General features: G+C 39.6%; 1 protein-coding gene across 3 annotated transcripts in view; it reads left to right on the top strand.

Moving 5' to 3' along the window:
- SLC25A13 (solute carrier family 25 member 13) overlaps positions 1-19,337 on the top strand; it is a 199,605-nt gene that overhangs the window by 21,737 nt on the left and 158,531 nt on the right. For all 3 annotated transcript variants that reach the window (XM_025380033.1, XM_025380034.1, XM_025380035.1), the window contains exons 2-3: positions 2,136-2,189; positions 13,624-13,766. In XM_025380033.1, the coding sequence (XP_025235818.1) occupies positions 2,136-2,189; positions 13,624-13,766 (197 nt within the window). The remainder of the gene's footprint in view (positions 1-2,135; positions 2,190-13,623; positions 13,767-19,337) is intronic.

Here is a 19,337-nt window from a genome sequence, read left to right on the forward strand (position 1 = left end):
AAATTTGTTTTGCTTTTAAGAAGAAAACAGTTAAGAACTTAGCGTACCATATTCTTTTGAAAAAAGTGTTATGTACTTCCATGAGTTGTGGGACTCTAACCATCAAGGAGGGGATTTTTCTGCTCTTAAAGTGGGGGATGGAGGCATTTTTATGTTGTCCCATGTTCTCTTGTGTTCGTCCTACCCTACCTTTCTCAGAATAGAGATCTGAGAGGAGGGAGTCCTCTCTGAAGCTTTTAGGGCAGCAGAGTCATTCATCTTAGGTTGACTGGCAGTATATTTTCTTTTCCTCTGTTGAACAGCAGAGAATACTAATTCAGGATTTTTAAAAAGATTAAAAATACATGGCTGAGCGCAGTGGCTCATGCCTGTAATCCCAGCATTTTGGGAGTCTGAGGTGGGCAGATCACCTGAGGTCACGAGTTGGAGACCAGCCTGGCCAACATGATGAAACCCCATCTCTACTAAAAATAAAAAATTTAGCCAGGTGTGGTGTTGCATGCCTATAATCCCAGCTACTTGGGAGACTGAAGCAGGAGAAGCGTTTGAACCTGGGGGACAGAGGTTGCAATGAGCTGAGATCGTGCCATTGCACTCCAGCCTGGGCAACAAGAGTGAAACTCCATGTCAAAAAAAAAAAAAAAAAAAAAGTATTCTTATGAATGGAAATAGCCTTGTTGGTTATGAGTACTCAGCTGAAATGAAGAGTTATCAGTTTTGCTTTGGGAAACAAGGTGACCAAGCATCAGGTTTCAGAAAGACTACTCCCATTCTGGTGATTAGTTAATAAAATTATTCCTGACAGTGGAGAGCCTAGGAGCTCAGGCAGTTCCATATTTAGAGACAGAGAACTCATTGTCCAAAGATCTCAGAACAGCCTTCGCTAGTGCACAGAAAGGATTTAGGACAATTTGCATAAGTCTCCCTGTGGATAGCAACATGGGTCCAGTGTTGGGTGGTTCCAGGAGCCTTTCCTTGGCTTCATCATGGGGTGACTCTGTGCTTGGTGAGACTCAGTCTCATGACGTTTTTTGCCAGCAGGATTGGGTGTTGGGACATTGAATAAACCCACTGTTTGGTTCCACATAAGGGCTCTTTTGTGTTGGCCTGGGGAAGCCATGTTCAAGTTTGTCTTGCTTTTTCCCCGGCTATGTTTTTGGACTTTGTGGCCTGGAGAATTAAGCACAACACCCATTCTGACCTAATCTGTCAATTTTTGCTCTTCAAAGGTAACCACAGCCCCTTGTAATTCTAAAATATGTAGAATAATATCATACTTTTGAAAACTTATGATTTATTAATTAAAAGCTGGGGAAAGGAGGAGAAGTTCTTTGGCATGCCCAGGTAGTGAGGTATACATGCCTGTTCATGGTGAAACTGTGAGAAGTAACTCCCTTGAGTTAATATGATTTCCCTAGTTCACTGACTTCTTTAAGAAATATGTTCTCTTGGCTGGGCATGATGGCTCATGCTTGTAATCTCAGCACTTTGGGAGGCTGAGACAGGGAGATCGCTTGAGGTCAGGAGTTTGAGACCAGCCTGGCTCACATGGTGAAACCCTGTCTCTACTAAAAATACATAAATTAGCTGCCACTGGTAGTACGTGCCTGCAATCCCAGCTACTCGGGAGGCTGAGGCAGGAGAATCGCTTGAACCTGGGAGGCGGAGGTGGCAGTGAGCCGAGATCGCACCACTGCACTCCAGCCTGGGCAACAGAGAGAGACTCGTCTCAAAAACAAACAGAAATATGTTCTCTTGCATAGTTGACAAACATTTGTATATTTAAATTCTCCTGTGAAAGGGCATGGTTTACACTGGATTATAAGTAAAAAATGCCAGGTGCTTGCAATGTTGCACTTTTTTCTTTGTTTTTAAGAAATTATATATATTCAACATTAGATATTAAGAGCTTTTGCCACTGTTTCCTTGCATAAAATTGTATCATTTTAGAAGCTACGTAAGGAGTCTAATTTAAAATGGGGAGGGGGCATATTTTATGCACTGGGGTAACATGGTATTTAAGTACAAAAATGAAATACACTAATTTCTGACCTGAGATTTATTTTCCTTTAGTCGGCTAGCTTGATTTCTCAGCTTTGTTGTAATAACATAAACGTTTTTATGTTTATTTTTAGGTGGCTTTAACCAAGAGAGCAGATCCAGCTGAGCTTAGAACAATATTTTTGAAGGTCAGTATAAAGGAATCTATTTTGTTTCTTGTTTGATTTGTGTTCTATAACTTTTAAAGATTATTTTCAAACAGCTCTTTATTTCATTGTTATATTTTTTAAAAATCCCAAAGTGTCAGCCTAGTGTGGTGGCTCACGCCTGTAATCACGGCACTTTGGGAGGTTGAGGTGGGTGGATTACCTGAGGTCAGGAGTTTGAGACCAGCGTGGTCAACATGGTGAAACCCCATCTTTACTAAAATTACAAAAATTAGCCAGGTGTGGTGGCATGTGCCTGTAATCCCAGCTGCTCCGGAGGCTGAGGTGGGAGAGTTGCTTGAACCTGGGAGGCAGAGGTTGCAGTGAACTGAGATCATGCCAATGCACTTCAGCCTGGGTGACAGAGCAAGACTCTGTCTCAATAAAAAAATAAAATAAAATAAAATAAAATAAAAAATCCCAACATGTCTTAAAAGGGGAGAGCCTTACAAATGCATCTGCTTTTTAAAATGTATAGGAAACTAACTTGTAGGTGACTGTGATGACAATATGATTTGTATTTTAATTTCTTTTATCTCAATTGGTGTAAGGTATGTGAATAAAAGCAGTTGCTGGAGTATTGAGTTTTGCAACCCATTTACCCTTTCAGTATTGACCCGTATAGCTTTTTCTCCTAGGAAGTTTAAAGCTCATTGTAAACATCTCAGTAATCCTTCACTCACCCACGGGCCTATCCTGTCTCTCCCTGGTAGAAGCCTATTGTTGTTGTTATCATCATCATCATTATCATCACTTTATGATGACTGCAGTATCCTGGGAGGAGGCCCCGGTATGGATAATAGCAGATACTAGAGCACAACAGACACGATAGAAGTTTGTGTCTTATGCTGGCATCTTATATTTCCACCTATTTTGTGATATTGGGCAGTGAATGATTAATAGAATAAAAGTCTGTCTCAGGTTCCAGACACTGAAACACCTTTGTGTTATTCAGCTGACATTAACGTACTCAAAAAAGGAAAGACCACTTTTGTAAGATAATACATATACACACATAATATATATGTGTGTGTATATATGTGTCTTTCTAAACATTATGAAAAGGCAGCTGAGTTGTATGGAAAGAGGACCAGGGCGTCAAATAAGAAATTTGATGTGTACTGAATATGGTGTGGAAAGGTATTAAATCTATGAGTCTCCCTTTCCTCATCACAGTGTGTTACTATTAAAACTAGTTGAGACATTAAGGACTTTGAACATGGATAGTGTATTTGATATTAAGGAGTTGTTATTAATTGATGTTTAGGCTGATAGTATTCTCATTATGGGAAATATAGAGTCTATGTTTTAGAGATATACACTGAAACATTTACAGATGAGACTACAATTTATGAGATTTGCTTTTAAATAATCCAGTTTCGGTGGGTTGAGGAAAATGAGTAGGCGGTATGATGATAACTTTTGAAATTGGGAAATGGAATATTGGGTTTATTATACTATTCTCTCTACTTTGTATATGCTTGAAAATTTTCTTTTTCTTTTTTTTTTTTTGTTTTGAGACAAAGTTTCACTCTTGTTGCCCAGGCTGGAGTACAATGGCATTCTCTAAGCTCACTGCAACCTCCACCTCCTGGGTTCAAGCGATTCTCCTGCCTCAGGCTCCTGAGTAGTTGGGATTACAGGCATGCGCCACCACACCTGGCTAATTTTGTGTTTTTAGTAGAGATGGGGTTTCACCATGTTGATCAGGCTGGTTTCGAAGTCTTGACCTCAGGCGATCTGCCCACCTCGGCCTCCTAAAGTGCTGGGATTACAAGTGTGAGCCACTGTCCCCGGCCTGAACATTTGCATAATAAAACATTTTTAACATAATGATTCAGTGAGTTAACTTATGTGAAAGGTGTCCTGCATCTGATACATGTTATATATTGATTCAGTAAATGCTTGAAATTAAGTAATAATTTAAGTAAAGGAGAAATGAAGACTCCACAAGCAAATGGATTAAAAGCAGGGATAGTTTTGTGGGGAGGACAAAAAAAGACACATTTGTAAGGAGATTTGGATTATACATAAAAAATCAGGCTTCTGGACATCTGTAATCCCAGTGAGAGGCTGAGGCAGGAGGATCGCTTGGGCCTAGGGATTTAAGGCTTCAGTGAGCCATGAATATGCCACTGCGCTCCAGCCTGGATGACAGAGACCCTGTCTCTTAAAAACAAAGCAAGATTCTTTATAAATTTGTTTTTAGCCCAGAAATACAGTATAGAGTTTCCTTTTTTTTTTTTTTTTCCTTTTATATTTGAGACAGAGTCTCACTCTGTCACCCAGGCTGGAGTGCAGGTTACGTGATGTTGGCTTATTGCAACCTCTGCCTCCCGGGTTCAAGTGATTCTCATGCCTCAGCCTCCCAAGTAGCTGGGATTATAGGAGTGCACCACCACGCCTGGTTAATTTTTGTATTTTTAGTAGAGACGGGGTTTCACCATGCTGGCTAGGCTGGTCTTGAACTCCTAACCTTAAGTGATCTGCCTGCCTTGGCTTCCTAAAGTGCTGGGATTATAGGCATGAGCCACTGCGTTGGCCACAATACCGTATACAGTTTCTAAGGTGGAAAAGGATTCTGGAGGATGAAAGTCCAGAAAACAGAAAAACATTTGTTCCTTACCTAAGCTGATCTCTGTAGTTGTGCATGTTGGGACCACCATGGTTGGAATGAGGTGTGTATGAGAGAACCAGAGAAGATTTTTATATGTGTGTTTAAGGTCTGTTGATATTGTAAAACTCCAGTGACAGAAATCTGAAAGACCACTTGTAGAAGAGTAACTAAGTGGACTGCCAAAGATCCTATCAAAACAGAAAGTCGCTCATTAACTTAAGCTGGTAAAGTAGTCATCATTCTTTGAACTCTGGACCTATCTGTTACTTCTGTTTTCTAAACAAGCAAGAGTGGTGGGCATCCTTATGATAGGAAGTGGGAACATCAGAGAGGGTGTCTCAATAGATGGTGCATTTTAGAATCTCACTGGTTGGTGTGATCCATTGATAAGACTCCACTTAAAGGCTGTGTCCACCTTTCAAGGCCATATGGTCCCTGGAGAAGCTAGACTGAGACCTTAATTTGGAACAATGTATCTTTGTCAGTTGCTACATCCACTTTCAGCAGCCTGCAGGATTATACTAGGGGGGAGTCTAATTGATCAGGTAGACCTAGAGAGGGTGAGATTCCATGCAGAGTTCTGGAGAGACACCTGTAGTGTTTCTGTTTAAGTACACTTGAAGGCCGAGGGTGGAGCCTTTGGGATAGATAGGGAAGTACTCTCTTCCCTTGGGGTAGTTGGGACTATGTGACTTTTGAGGAAGAATTTGTATGTGGCTTGGAGTCCTAAGAGATGACGTCGGGGGGGCCGTACCTGAAGAAAACAGCAGTCAGCAGTTTGTGGAAAGGATTGTGCATCTGGCAAAAGTTCTGGTGACCTCACCAGGCCTGGATAGTGTGGTACCAACCCAAATCTGCCTTGGCTTAGCATGCTAAGGATGTCAGGTTTACCATTTATCACAGATGGTATTGTGGTGAGGGGAAGAACGGGAAACACAGCAGTGAGGGGACTGTGCCAGGCTGAGCTTTTTAGTTCATGATGGATCAGCAGTAAGCATTCTGTAAACCTGTCTACTTTGCTGATTTTCTGTGACTTTTTCCGGACTTGACTTTCTTCCTAGTAAAAATTCCATGTGAAATATCCTACCCTTCTTTCTGCTAACCTATGTAAAGAGAGGATTCTTCTGTAGCTTGGGAGTTGGAAGGGAGCTTCATTGCAGCCTTCACACCAGATGTGATGGTAGCAGGAAAGTTGGCAGCTCTGTAGATCAGCGACAGCCACTGAAATTGAGCCAGATAAGGAAAGAGGGCTCCTGCGGGATTAAAATGAGCCCAATTCTGACCTTTTCATTTATTTGAGAATTTAGAATCAGTTCCAATGTTTTTTTTGAAGGTACCTAGGTACAGTTTCATGAACTGGGTATATATCAGTGCATACTTCATGGCTCCTGTCCATAAATATCTGAGTGAGAACTGTGTGTAAGTATAAAAAACCCCAGAAGCCATGATATGATTGATAAGTATTGTACAGCATTAATTAACAGGAAGATGATGTGGTCTAATTTTATCTTTCTATGGAGAGTCATTAAGTTATGGAGAGGTGGTAATATTTGAACTGTGCTCGAAGATGAGTACGTAGAAAAGGGTTTGTTGGCAATGGAAGACCTTTTTAGGCAAAGAAAACAACACGTACAAAGTAAAGATCTGTCAGAGTGCCACATGTGTGGAGGGAATGGCTACACAGTTGGACTGGCTCGGGGCACAGGGTCCTGGCTGGTGGTAGTCAGGGCAGGACTTGTTATAAAACATGTGGGGCTAAGGCATACGACAGATGTTTTCTCTTTTTTGAGACGCAGTCTCACTCTGTCGCCCAGGCTGGAGTGCAGTGGCGCGATCTCGGCTCACTGCAAGCTCTGCCTAGCTGGGTTCATGCCATTCTCCTGCCTCAGCCTCCCAAGTAGCTGGGACTACAGGCACCTGCCACCACGCCCAGCTAATTTTTTGTATTTTTATTAGAGATGGGGTTTCACCATGTTAGCCAGGATGGTCTTGATCGCCTGACCTCGTGATCCGCCCGCCTCGGCCTCCCAAAGTGCTGGGATTACAGGCTTGAACCACTGCACCTGGCCAACGCGAGATGTTTTCTTATGGAGGATGTTCTTGTGGCAAGTGGCAGGTAATGTTTCATCTAGATGTAGAAGTTAAAGTCTAAGAAGTCAGTTTTGTTTCTAGCCTGATGACGTGCATTTTTCTGTTTGCCTAGTGCTTTTGGTGTTGCTTCCTGTTAGCTTAAACAGATGTGTATTTAGTGTCTACAGTTTAAATAAAACACCATGAAACTCTGTGGTGAGTGGGAGGTGCAAAAGGTGTATAACAATGACCACATCTTAAAGGAGCTCAGATTTTATATAGGAGACCAGATGGATAGGCATGCAGGAGGTAACAAAGAATCTTAAAGTTGGCATACTCCAAGGGCCCACATTGTGGTTAAAGCAAATGCTATAGGAGGTGGAAGGAGGGAGCAGCCCCTGTTGTGGGGAGTGGTCAGGGAAGGCCCCGAGGAGAGAAAACTTGTGGAGTCTCAGGGACAAGTGGGAGAGGCGACAAGGAACACATTCGAGGGAAGGCCTGGAGATGAGTCGGGGAGAAAACAACCTCTCCAGGTTGAAGGAGTCTTGGTCATCCTTTAAATGTTTATTTAAATACAACTCTTTATGCTAAGTATCACAGGGTGTGGGTGACAGGATCGCAAAGGTAATTGGGGGTTTGGCATTCCACTAACCAGTGGGGAGCATTTGAGGTTTTTTGACAAGGAGGTGAGTGTGAGATTTGATTGGTGCAACAAGGCCACAAGTTAGGCAGCCTTAGGGTTGTGGCAGCAGGAGGAATGGAGAATGGCAAGATAGAGTCACTTTGAGAGAATATTTGATGAAGATGGCTGATTTTTTATAATGGATGAAAGAGAGCAGAGAGGAAATACAGCCTGGGTGCAGAGAGGAGCCGGTAATAAGAATAGAGAAAGTGAGAGGGAGCCAGTAGCTCCAGGAAGGAAAAGAGATGATGGCTACTACTGTATTAGTAATAGAGAAAGTGAGAGGGAGCCAGTAGCTTCGGAGAAGAAAAGAGATGATGTGTACTATTGTGTTAGTAATAGAGAAAGTGAGAGGGAGCCAGTAGCTTGAAAGTGACAGGGAGCCAGTAGCTTCAGGGAGAAAAAGAGATGATGCATACTATTGTATTAGTCTGTTCTCACACTGCTAATAAAGGCATACCCAAGACTGGGTAATTTATGAAGCAAAGAGGTTTAATTGACTCAGTTCCACATGGCTAGAGAGGCCTCACAATCATGGTAGAAGGCGAATGAGGAACAAAGTCTCGTCTTATATGGTGACCGGCAAGAGAGCTTGTGCAGGGGAACTCCCATTTATAAAACCACCACTTCTTGTGAGACTTATAGGGAGACCGCACCCATGATTCAGTTATCTCCAGCTGTCCCTGCCCCTGACACATAGGGAGTATTACAATTCAGGATGAGATTTGGGAAGGGACACAGACAAACCATGTCAACTGTTTAGAAGTATATAGTCTCATATGATTAAATCTCTGTAGCAAAAGATGGGAAAATTGGGGAAAAGGGCTGAATGAGAAACGTAAGACATATTACAGAGTAACATAGTGAATTACACTTGGATTTTTATAATTGTTCTGTCAACAAAATCATGGTATCCACTTTTAAAATGTTTGTAGGTAAATTTTGAAAAACAGTTAATTCTCTTTTTGGAAAGCTTTTTATCACACCAATTTTATATTTATTGAAAATTTAAAAGGTGGATATATGAACAAAAGTAACTTGTGATCTTTGCATAGGAAGGTAGGTGCAGATATTTATATGTTTATTTATTTCTCAGTCTATGTGTCTCTCTGTATGTATATAATTTTTTTTCCCCTTAGGAGAAAAAAATTACTGTTTTCTATCTAGTTTTTTCCCTTACCTGCTATGTTACAAATAGTTTTTCCTATAATTCAGTGTGCTTCTACTTTTTTTATTTTTGTAAATTACTTTATTTCTTCCATGATGATTTAGAGGGACTATTTTTAAACTAGTACAAATATGTCATAAATAATATCTGGCCATCTTCTAACCAGTTGAATAATTTCTTGTGCAATAAGCTACCTCACATCTTTTGGCAAGCAATACATTAAATTTGATTAATAAAGACATTATACAATGAATTAGGACACAATTAAAATTTGCTTTAAATATTTCTTTGGGGGAGAGGACACCACACTTCTACTCGATGAAGAGAAACATTTTTACAGTCCAGGGGTCTTTTTTTTTTTTTTTCTTTTACCACCTATTATGCCATGAAGTCATAGGTAATAGTTTCCAACAGCGCAGGCTCCTTCCCGTGGGTTCTCACAAAGTGTGCTTCTCTGCATGGAGCAGGCTGACACCAGGTACCTTACTCTTTGGCTTCCTTCTTTTTCTGATCATTTTTCTTCACCCTTTTCAGGAAGCTATCTCAGCTCTTAGAGTGCTTAATGTGCTCAGCACACACATTAATTCTCTTGGCAAGAGTCTTGCCCTTAACTTGTTTGTTTACAACAGTGCCAACAGCATGCTGGGTGGCATTGTAGACTCCTCTACTTTTGCCATGGTAACACTTGTAAAGCATTCCTTTTTGAACAGTACCCATTTCCTTCATGTCTACAATATCATCTTTCTTATAGATTTGCATATATGTGGCCAAAGGAACAACTCCATGTTTTCTTTTTTTTTTTTTGAGACGGAGTCTCGCTCTGTCGCCCAGGCTGGAGTGAGGTGGCCAGATCTCAGCTCACTGCAAGCTCCACCTCCTTGGTTTACGCCATTCTCCCGCCTCAGCCTGCCGAGTAGCTGGGGCTACAGGCGCGCGCCACTGCGCCCAGCTAGTTTTTTTTTTTTGTATTTTTTAGTAGAGACGGGGTTTCACCGTGTTAGCCAGGCAACTCTGTGTTTTCTAAAAGGCCTAGAGAACATATATCGGGTGCCTCTCCTCTTTCCCTTTGTGTGCATCATTTTGGCGAATTACTGGAAGATGGTGGTTCCGGCTGAAAGGAAGCCTTCTACAATATTTTTAATGCTACATAATATTCCTACATATGGCTGTTTCTGTTTTGTGCTAATTTATCGAACCACTATTTATTATTGGATATTTAGTTGTCTCCTGTGCTTTACTATCATAACAGCACTATAATGATAGTATTGTACCTACATTTTTGCATATAGCTAGCATTATTTTCTTAGGATAAATTCCTAGAAGTGGCACCATTGGGTTAGAATGGGTTTACAACATATTAAGGCTTGTGATTCTTCTTGGTAGACTGCCTCTCGTGAAGGTTGTTTCAATATATATTTTGGGTGGGAACATGTAAGTGTTCATTTCCTACATTATATCAACTCAGATTATTATGAAAAAAAATACCGTAGCAGCAACAAAAAAGACTTTATGCCAATCTGTTAGTTGAAAAATTGTATCTTATTTAAAATACTCATTTTTTAAATAAATAGAGCAATATATTTATTGACCATTTATGTTTCTTAAATTTATTTTTAACTTTATTGTGATAATTTTTCAGACATACAGAAAATAGAGTAGTAAACACCCATATAACCATCATCTAATTTAAAGTAATACTTGTCATATTAGTTTATACATTTTTTCTGATTTATGTTAATGTAAATATAACTTAGCTATCACTATAATTCACCCTAAATAATTTAGCATAGAACTTCAAATAATAAAAACAATCTCCTACACAGTCGTAATACCATTGTGCACCTAATAAAATTAATGGTAGTTCCCTAATACGAAATACCCAATCCAGATTCAAATCCTTAATTATATTGTGTTTCATCCCTATAACAGGGAATCGAAGTAAAGGATGGGCAGATGCAGTGACCTGTTGTGTGCACCTTCTCAGTGGTTGGAAAACAGTAGGGGATTTGTCCTTCAGTCCCAGGATGTGAGTGATTCATGGCAATAGGGCAGCTGGATGATTATGGTTCTACCCTGGCTCATTCACAGCTTACAAACCTTTATCAATTTACTGTGACTGATGGTGAGCAGGCCAGATACGACCCCTGCCCTTGGGGAATGCGCATTTGTAGTGATAGGTTCCTTCTGGTTTCCTTTGCTGTCATCTTCACTGGGTATGGTGGTATTTCTTGGTGATGACAGTAAGTATTATACAACATTATTGAGAACTCCTAAAACTCTTCCCATTTTGCAGGTGTATGTTTAATCATAATAAAACTCCCGAAAATTGCAAGGGAGGAAGGCTTCAGGTCGCTAGTGAAAAATATTCTCAAAGAAGGATTAATGACATTTTAAAGATGTGGTGGCTATAAGGATATAGTCCGTTCCCCCTATAGGGACCCTCTGCTCACTGCTGCAGGGAGAGCAGAGTTTAAAAAAACTCAGAGAAACTCTCTGATATTTAGTCCTGAAATGAAGAAAGACTGGTGATATGGTTTGGCTGTGTCCCCACTCAAATTTCAGCTTAAATTGTAATAATCCCCACATTTAAAGGGTGGAGCCAGGTGGAGATCATTGAATCATGGGGGTGGTTTCCCTCATACTGTTCTCGTGGTAGTGAATAAGTCTCATGATGTCTGATGGTTTTACAAATGGGAGTTCCCCTGCACAAGCTCTCTTGCCTACCGCCATGTTAAGACGTAACTTTGCTCCTCATTCGCCTTCCACCATGATTGTGAGGCCTCCCCAGCCTTGTGGAACTGTGAGTCCATTAAACCTCTTTTTCTTTATAAATTACCCAGTCTCGGGTATGTCTTTATTAGCGGTGTAAGAACAGACTAATACAACTAGTGTCTAAGCTTAGAAAAGTAATGGAAGAAATTTCAAAGGAGAAAAAAATTCTATAGACTCAATTATATAAAAATACCAAACGGAAAAATATTTGCAACAAATACAATAGACCAAAGCGAGTAAAGGGCATGTTCACACACTGTTGGTGGGCATGTAAATTGGTACAATCTTTTCCGGGGAGCAGTGTGATAATAAGTACCAAGACCCAAAAGTTCCTCTCCTTTGACTCAACGATTTCTCTTCTGGGAGCCTAGCCTTTGAAAATTGCCAGGAATTTGGACAAATGTTATATACAAAGCTTGCTACCTTAGCTTTATTTAAAAATACTAAAAACTGGAAATGTCTACTGGTACTGGAAAAGTTAAATTGTATATTGAAATAAATTATTCACTATCAGGGGCAAGCTTAGGTAGTATAACTCCTAAGTCATAGGATTGCTGTAATTAGCAGTGATATTTCCTTTATATTTTCATCTTGTTTTTGCTCAATTAGGAAAATCAAACTATAATTCTTTACATGTCCAAAAAGCTGAATTAAGTGCTAACTGAAGACTGGTAGGATCACTGGGGCATCTTTGAGGCTTTTCCTTGTAGTGTGCTAAAAAAATGTTACCTGTAAGACAATACTATAGAACATTTATGTAATATAAAGTACTTATTGTGTATAGGGCATTGTGCTAAGTAGATGACATGATTATCTCATTTATTTCTAGCATCTGTCTTATGAAGCTGTAATGTTGTTCTACTCATTTTATGAATGAGGAACCTGAGTTACCAAAAGCTTTAGTTACCTACCTGAGGCCATTCAGGTGGTAAGAGGCACAGTCCAGGCCCGTGGGACGCCAAAGCTTATTATTACTGAGTATCTGAGCAAAGCCTTAGTCTGCATTGGAATTGAAATGTAGAAATGACAAGTGACTTTTACAAACAGTTTTTATCAGGCTTAACTTGGTTTAGAGAGAGAGGGGAGACACTGCCCTGGCACTTCACTGCGCACCCTCCATCACTATGGCTACCAGTGTGGTTCTTGTCACCCAGCTAGGCTTGTTCTTGTAGATGCACTGTCCTTACATCCTGAGTCCCCAAACCACTGTTTTGTCCCCAGGATCAAGAGGCCGTGTCCTGCTTCTTAAGGACACCACAAGATCCCATGTGGTTTCTCAGCATTTCTACCCTTAGGGCTCCATGCAACAGAAATTAGTGGGCCCCCTCTTATCCAGGCTGGAGTGTTATCACATTAAGGGCCAGACCTTAGGAGAACACTGTGAGGAAGCATTGTATGCCACCTAATTCTTACTGAGCATTTCTGCATAGTAATGCTTTAGAATGGAGAGGACAGTAACTGGAGCAGTATTTACTGCCTCCCTCCATAAGATTGCCCAAGATGACATGCACTTAGTAGTTTGCTTTCCAGCTTAGCTTGTTTGCCATCCTTTCTTGTATCCTTGATGCTCTTAAAGCAGGAAAGGGGCAAAGGAATTAGGTTGTTTGTCTCCATGACTTCGTAGTTCCACTTTTTTTTTTTTTTTTTTAAAGCTATGTGCCTTTGCTAAAAAGCAAGACATAGTTTGTCTTTCCAAATTTCTGTAAACCAGGGTTTCTGAACCTGGACATTGCCCACACTTTGGGCTGGAGAACCATCTGTTGCCGGGAGTCATCCTGCGCATTGTTGGATGTTTAGCAACATCCCTGGCCTCTACCTGCTGGAGTCAGTAGCACCCTTCCTCGCATGTTATGACAACCTTAATTGCCATCAGATATTGCCAAATGTCCCTGTGGGAAAACATTGCTCCCAGTTAAGTTTATACACATAAAATTTGACTTGTTTTTTCTTTGAAGTGTTGGGAGATAATGGTCATTGTGAAGAGTACATAATCATATCTGATATTTTATCATTTGGATATTTTGAGCTTTTTCACATATCGATCCCATAATTATATACTTTTGAAAATCAAATATATAAAATATTGTTTTTCTTTTTTTTAAAACAGTATGCAAGCATTGAGAAAAACGGTGAATTTTTCATGTCCCCCAATGACTTTGTCACTCGATACTTGAACATTTTTGGAGAAAGCCAGCCTAATCCAAAGACTGTGGAACTTTTAAGTGGAGTGGTGGATCAGACCAAAGATGGGTATGTTTATTTTTAATTATCTCATTTAATTCTTTTTGTTTGAAACAGCTTTCTTTTGCTCTAATGACCAGGAAGTGATTAAATGTATACCTTTCCATCTCTTAGGACCATTTTCTGTACTTACTACTACTATTATTACATTATTTGAGTAATAATTATTTCCTTCAATCATTGTTTCAAGTTGGGGATTCAGTATGTATATATTTGACTTGTTTAAAGAATACTTTACCGTTTCCGAGAACTATTATTGTCATCAAGGTGGTGGTGTGCAGATATATGACAGTATTTATATGCCTTTGGTATTTTTCAAGGCGGCTATAAAATTGTGAGTAAATGTACAACATAGCTCTATGAACGTTAATTTTTCTGTAATCTTTCTTTCTGATCAAATCGCCTTTAAAAATTCACATGTGATTCCAAAGCCCCAAGAAAGGCACTCTGCAAAAGCTAGAGGAAAGAAACTGTACCATATAGAATTAAATAGAACACGCTGCAGAATGCCTTTGGATTCTTTTTTTCCCTACCAGTCTTCTCTGCTTCCATTTTGTTGGAACTTTTTTTCCCCCCCTCTTTTGAGGCAGGGTCTCACTCTGTTGCCCAGGCTAGAGTATAGTGGCATGATCTTGGCTCAGTGCAACTTCTGTCTTCCGGGTACAAGCGATGCTCCCACCTCAGCCTCCTGAGTAGCTGGTACCAAAGGCGTGCACCACCATGCCCAGCTAATTTTTGTGTTTTTTTTGTAGAGATGGGGTTTTGCTCTATTGCCCAGGCTGGTCTCAAACTCCTGGGCTCAAGCCATCCGCTTGCCTCGGCCTCCCAAAGTGTTGGGATTTACAGGCATGAGCCACTTTATCTGGCCTTCTGCTTTCATTTTAAAGATGGGGTTTTCTTAAGCTGTATAAGATTGCAGTGGCTTTTACCGTTAAACACAGAATTTTGGACTCTGAACTCTTGCTAATCAAACACCAATGTCTGCTAATAGCCAAAGTATAATGTACAAGAACTAACCTCTAGGTAAACTGTAAAGGACCTTGCCTTCTTCCTTCTCTAGGTAAACTGTAAAGGACCTTGCCTTCTTCCTTCTCTAGGTAAACTGTAGGAGACTTCGCTTCTGTTCCTGCTGCTTGCCAGCACCCTTTTGACAGACTGCAGTTACCTACCACTCTGAGATGGAGTTCTCTAGCACTGAATTTTCTCTATTTATTGGAATCTTCATGTGTCTGATTTTCCCACATGCAGTGGTTTGAAATATAACCCATGTATAATGTCTTTGTGTACTTCAAATACTCTCAGTTTTCACTGGCACTTTCCTTTACTTATTTATGCACTTGTCACCCTTTTTTTTTTTTTTTTTTAATGGAAAGGACCTCCTGTAAAATGAAGACCTTGATGAGTGGGAGGGAGCAGGCAGGGAATTAGATGATCTACTTGTTGCAGTTTTCTGGAGGATTGTTGGATTATGCCTTCTCTCTCTGTTCAAGTGGCAGAAGGTTTCCTTTTTAACCTTCTTACCTTTGTTTTCTACCCTCACCCCAAGGTGGAGTCTTTGCTTGGTAGGAAAATGTAGTATATGAGCAGGGTGGCGCAGGAAAAGGCTGGGGTGTATTTCACAGTAGTTCATTTAAGCTGAAGCTATGCAAAACATAGACTTATTCCAGCAAGCATTTTTCTGTGGAAAATCTGATTGTTTTTTCACTCCCTACAATGGCTCATGGTTCAGAGGAAGTGTGACCAAGTTCACATGCAACATGAATTATCTGCCTTAATATTTGAGATCAGTTTTTTCTAATTTGGAAAAATTTTAAACTACAGAAAAAAATTCTGAGCCACAAAAAAAGTTGAGAGAAAAATACAGTGAGCACACAATCTATATGCTTCACCTAGATTGACTTTTTATTAACATTTTTACCATCTTTGTGCTCTCTTTGTACACACACATTTTCTACACACAAACACATACACACATAATTTCTTTTTTTGGTTAAGTATAAATTGTATGCATCACAATATTTCAGCATTTATCTTCCGAGACTAAGAACATTCTCCTGCATGAACCCCCATGCTATTATCACACTTAGGAGAATTAATGATCATGTCAAATATCAGCTAATGTCTAATCCATATTTAAATATACTAGAACTTTCAAGTATATTTACAGAGCTGGTGTCTTCACCTCCCTTCCCTACCTCAAATGGCTCTTTGCCTATTCTTGTTTCTTTTTTGTTTTTTTATTGAAGATTATACTGCATTTTGTTATGTCTCCTTTACTCTAAAACAGAACAGAAACATTATATTGTTTTTCATGATACTGACTTTTGAAATCCAGGCCAGTTATTTTGTTGAAGGTCCTGCATTCTGGACTTGTCTGATTGTTTCCTCATTGTCTGATTCAATTCAGGATACATTTTGGGGTATAGGTTAGGAGCTATTCTTTACTACCTATTGTATGTCCTCAGGAGGGATAGTGTCCAGGCGTTGGTGATGCTGTTTGATCAGTTGATGAAGGTGGCATCCACCTGATATTTCCATTGTAAAGACTCCATTTTGTTGTTATATATGAGTAGATAATCTGTGGGATGATACATCAGGATCACATGGATATCCTTTTCTCCAGCAACCTTTCACCTAATGGTTTTAGCATCAATGATGATTCTTTGCTGAATCAGTTATTCTATTGATGTTTAAAAGGTGGCGATTTTTCTAATCCTATAATTTCTCCTATACTTACTGTCCAACATTCTTTAGTAAACAGAAACTTTCTTTCCTCCCCCCCCCTTTTCTTTCTCTTTTAATCTTTTATATCAACATAAATTACTGGATTTACTTACTTTAATTCTGTATTATACTCCATTACCAGTATGCTCTTACATGCAAAGTGTCTCAAATGTGGTCAGTGGGAGGGCTGGGCTTCAAGCTGGCTTCTTATTCTCAGCTTTCAGATGCTCCATGCTTTTGACAAATCAGTTGTTCCAGGCTCACCTTGGGCTGTTCCTGCCTTTGACCTGGAAATCACTTTCCCCCCGCCGCCCCGACAAGAAGGTCTCATTCCTTTTATTTGGGAATGGTGCTGAGAAACAAAGCTCTGGGCACTGGCTTATTGTTACCAGGGTGTTACTCCTCTGACTTTTCAGTGAAAAGAGCTGGGAAATATACAAACTTTAAAAAATTAAAAGTTCCTAATGACATCTCCTTTTAAATTTAACATTATAGTATTTTTCTTTGCTTTTTAAATTTTGTATCTGTTTCTCTCTGTGAAAATTTTGGTTCCTACATACATTAGTGTGTTTATGGGCCTTTATTTGATAGAATTGGAAGACCTCTGAAGGTATACGAAAGAGCAAAAATATTTAAAAAAAATAAATAAATAGGCTGAGTGCAGTGGCTTATGCCTGTAATCCCAGCACTTTGGGATGCCGAGGCAGGCGGATCACCTGAGGTCAGGAGTTCAAGACCAGCCTGACCAACATGGCGAAACCCCATCTCTACTAAAAATACAAAAAAATTAGCCGGGCATGGTGGCTGTCACCAGTAATCCCAGCTACTTGGGAGGCTGAGGCAAGAGCATCACTTAAACCCAGGAGCTGGAGGCTGCAGTGAGTAGAGATCGTACCATTGCACTCCAGCTTCAGTGACAGAGCGGGACTCTGTCTCAAAAATAAAATAAAATAAAATAAAATAACATAAAATAATAAATAATTGGAATACCTTCTGATGTACTTTGCCTTCTATTTTATCCCCCTTCCCAGTAATAGACATGCTTTTCTTTTTTTAAAACATATAATCTCCAAAAATTCAGACTTACATTTATCAGATAACAACAATGTAACATATATTTTACCTATATAATATAACATAATGTGTGTATTTTCTCAAAAGTTTGTGACAGATTTGAAAGGCTGACTTTGTTTTCTTGGTTTTATCGATGAGCTGTCTGAAGCTCTTGGTATTTAAACAGTTTGTAGCTAAAAGGTGCTCAGGCCTGTCAGGTTTTAAATTCCTTGGCCTTTTCAGTGTTCTGAGCTGCCTCTTCTCATAATCGCACAGTCCTCTTTAGTTGACATTTGCTTTTAGATTTTGTATTATCTTCAATCTCAGTGTTTTACTGTGACACGGAAAATGTTAGATGGCCTTAATCCTTTGCCCTATAACAAATCTTTTAGTTGCAAAAACCTTGAACATCTCAGTTTTTTTTCCTTTGATTTCTAGTTGGCGTGTAATAATTGTACATATTGGATACCAAGTGTTAGTTCAGTACATGTGTATAATGTGTAATAATCAAATTAGAGTTTTGTATCAATTTGTTGACTAAATTTAGTTAAACGTACTAAGAAGCATTTTCGCAAAAGCCCATGAATGGAAACTGTATTTCGAATTCTGTTACTCACCTTAACAGGCTGAATAATGGCCACCCAAAGAGATCTAGTCCTAATCCCTGGAATTTGTAAATATTACCTTATTTGGAAAAAGGGTCTTTGCATCTGTAATTAAATCAAGAATTTTGAGATGAAGATATTACTCTGGGTTGTTTGGGTGGGCTCTAAATTCCATCACAAATGTCATTATAAGATAGAGGCAAAGGGAGAGTTGACACAGAAACAGAGAAGAGGAAGAGACAGGGTGACCACAGAAGTGGAGATTAGAGCGATGCAGCCATAAACCAAGGAATGTCTGGAGTCACCAGATGTTGGAAGAGGCAAGAAGGGATTTTCTGCAAGAGCCTTTGGAGAGTCTATGGCCTTATTGAACTCTTGATTTAGGGCTTCTCATCCCTAGAACTGTGATAGAATAAATTTTATTGTGTTAAGCAACCCAATTTATGGTAATTTGTTTTATTTATTTGTTTATTTATATTTTATTTTACTTTTAGGCAAAAGGTCTTGCTCTGTTGCCCAGGCTGGTCTCAAATTCCTAGGCTCAGGCTATCCTCCTGCTTTAGCTTCTGGAGGAGCAGAGATTACAGGCATGTGCCACTGAACTTTGCTATTTATATTTTATTTATTTATTTTTGAGATGGAGTCTTGCTCTGTTGCCCAGACTGGAGTGCAGTGGCATGATCTCAGCTCATTGCAACCTCTGCCTCCTGGTTCAAGCAATTCTCCTGCCTCAGACTCCTGAGTAGCTGGGATTACAGGGGTCCACTACCATGCCCCACTAATTTTTGTATTTTTAGTAGAGACATTGTTTTATCATGTTGGCCAGGCTGGTCTTGAACTCCTGATCTCAAGCAACCCACCTGCCTTGGCCTCCCAAAGTGCTGGGATTATTATAGGTGTGAGCCACCGCACCTAGCTCCAGCTATTTATATTTTCTAATTGACAAGGTTGAATATATTTATGATATACAACGTGATGTTTTGAAATATGTATACATTGTAGAATGGCTAAAGCAAGCTAATTAGCATGTCCATTACCTCATATACTTATTTCTTTTTGTGTTGAGAACACTCAAAATCTACTCTTAGTAATTTTCAAGTATACAATATATGATTATTAAGTATAGTCAGTATGTTGTACAATAGGTCTCTTGAGCTTACTCCTCTAACTAAAATTTTGTATTGTTGGACCAACATCA

Source organism: Theropithecus gelada, chromosome 3 (assembly GCF_003255815.1).
Source record: "Theropithecus gelada isolate Dixy chromosome 3, Tgel_1.0, whole genome shotgun sequence".
Lineage (NCBI taxonomy): Eukaryota > Metazoa > Chordata > Mammalia > Primates > Cercopithecidae > Theropithecus > Theropithecus gelada.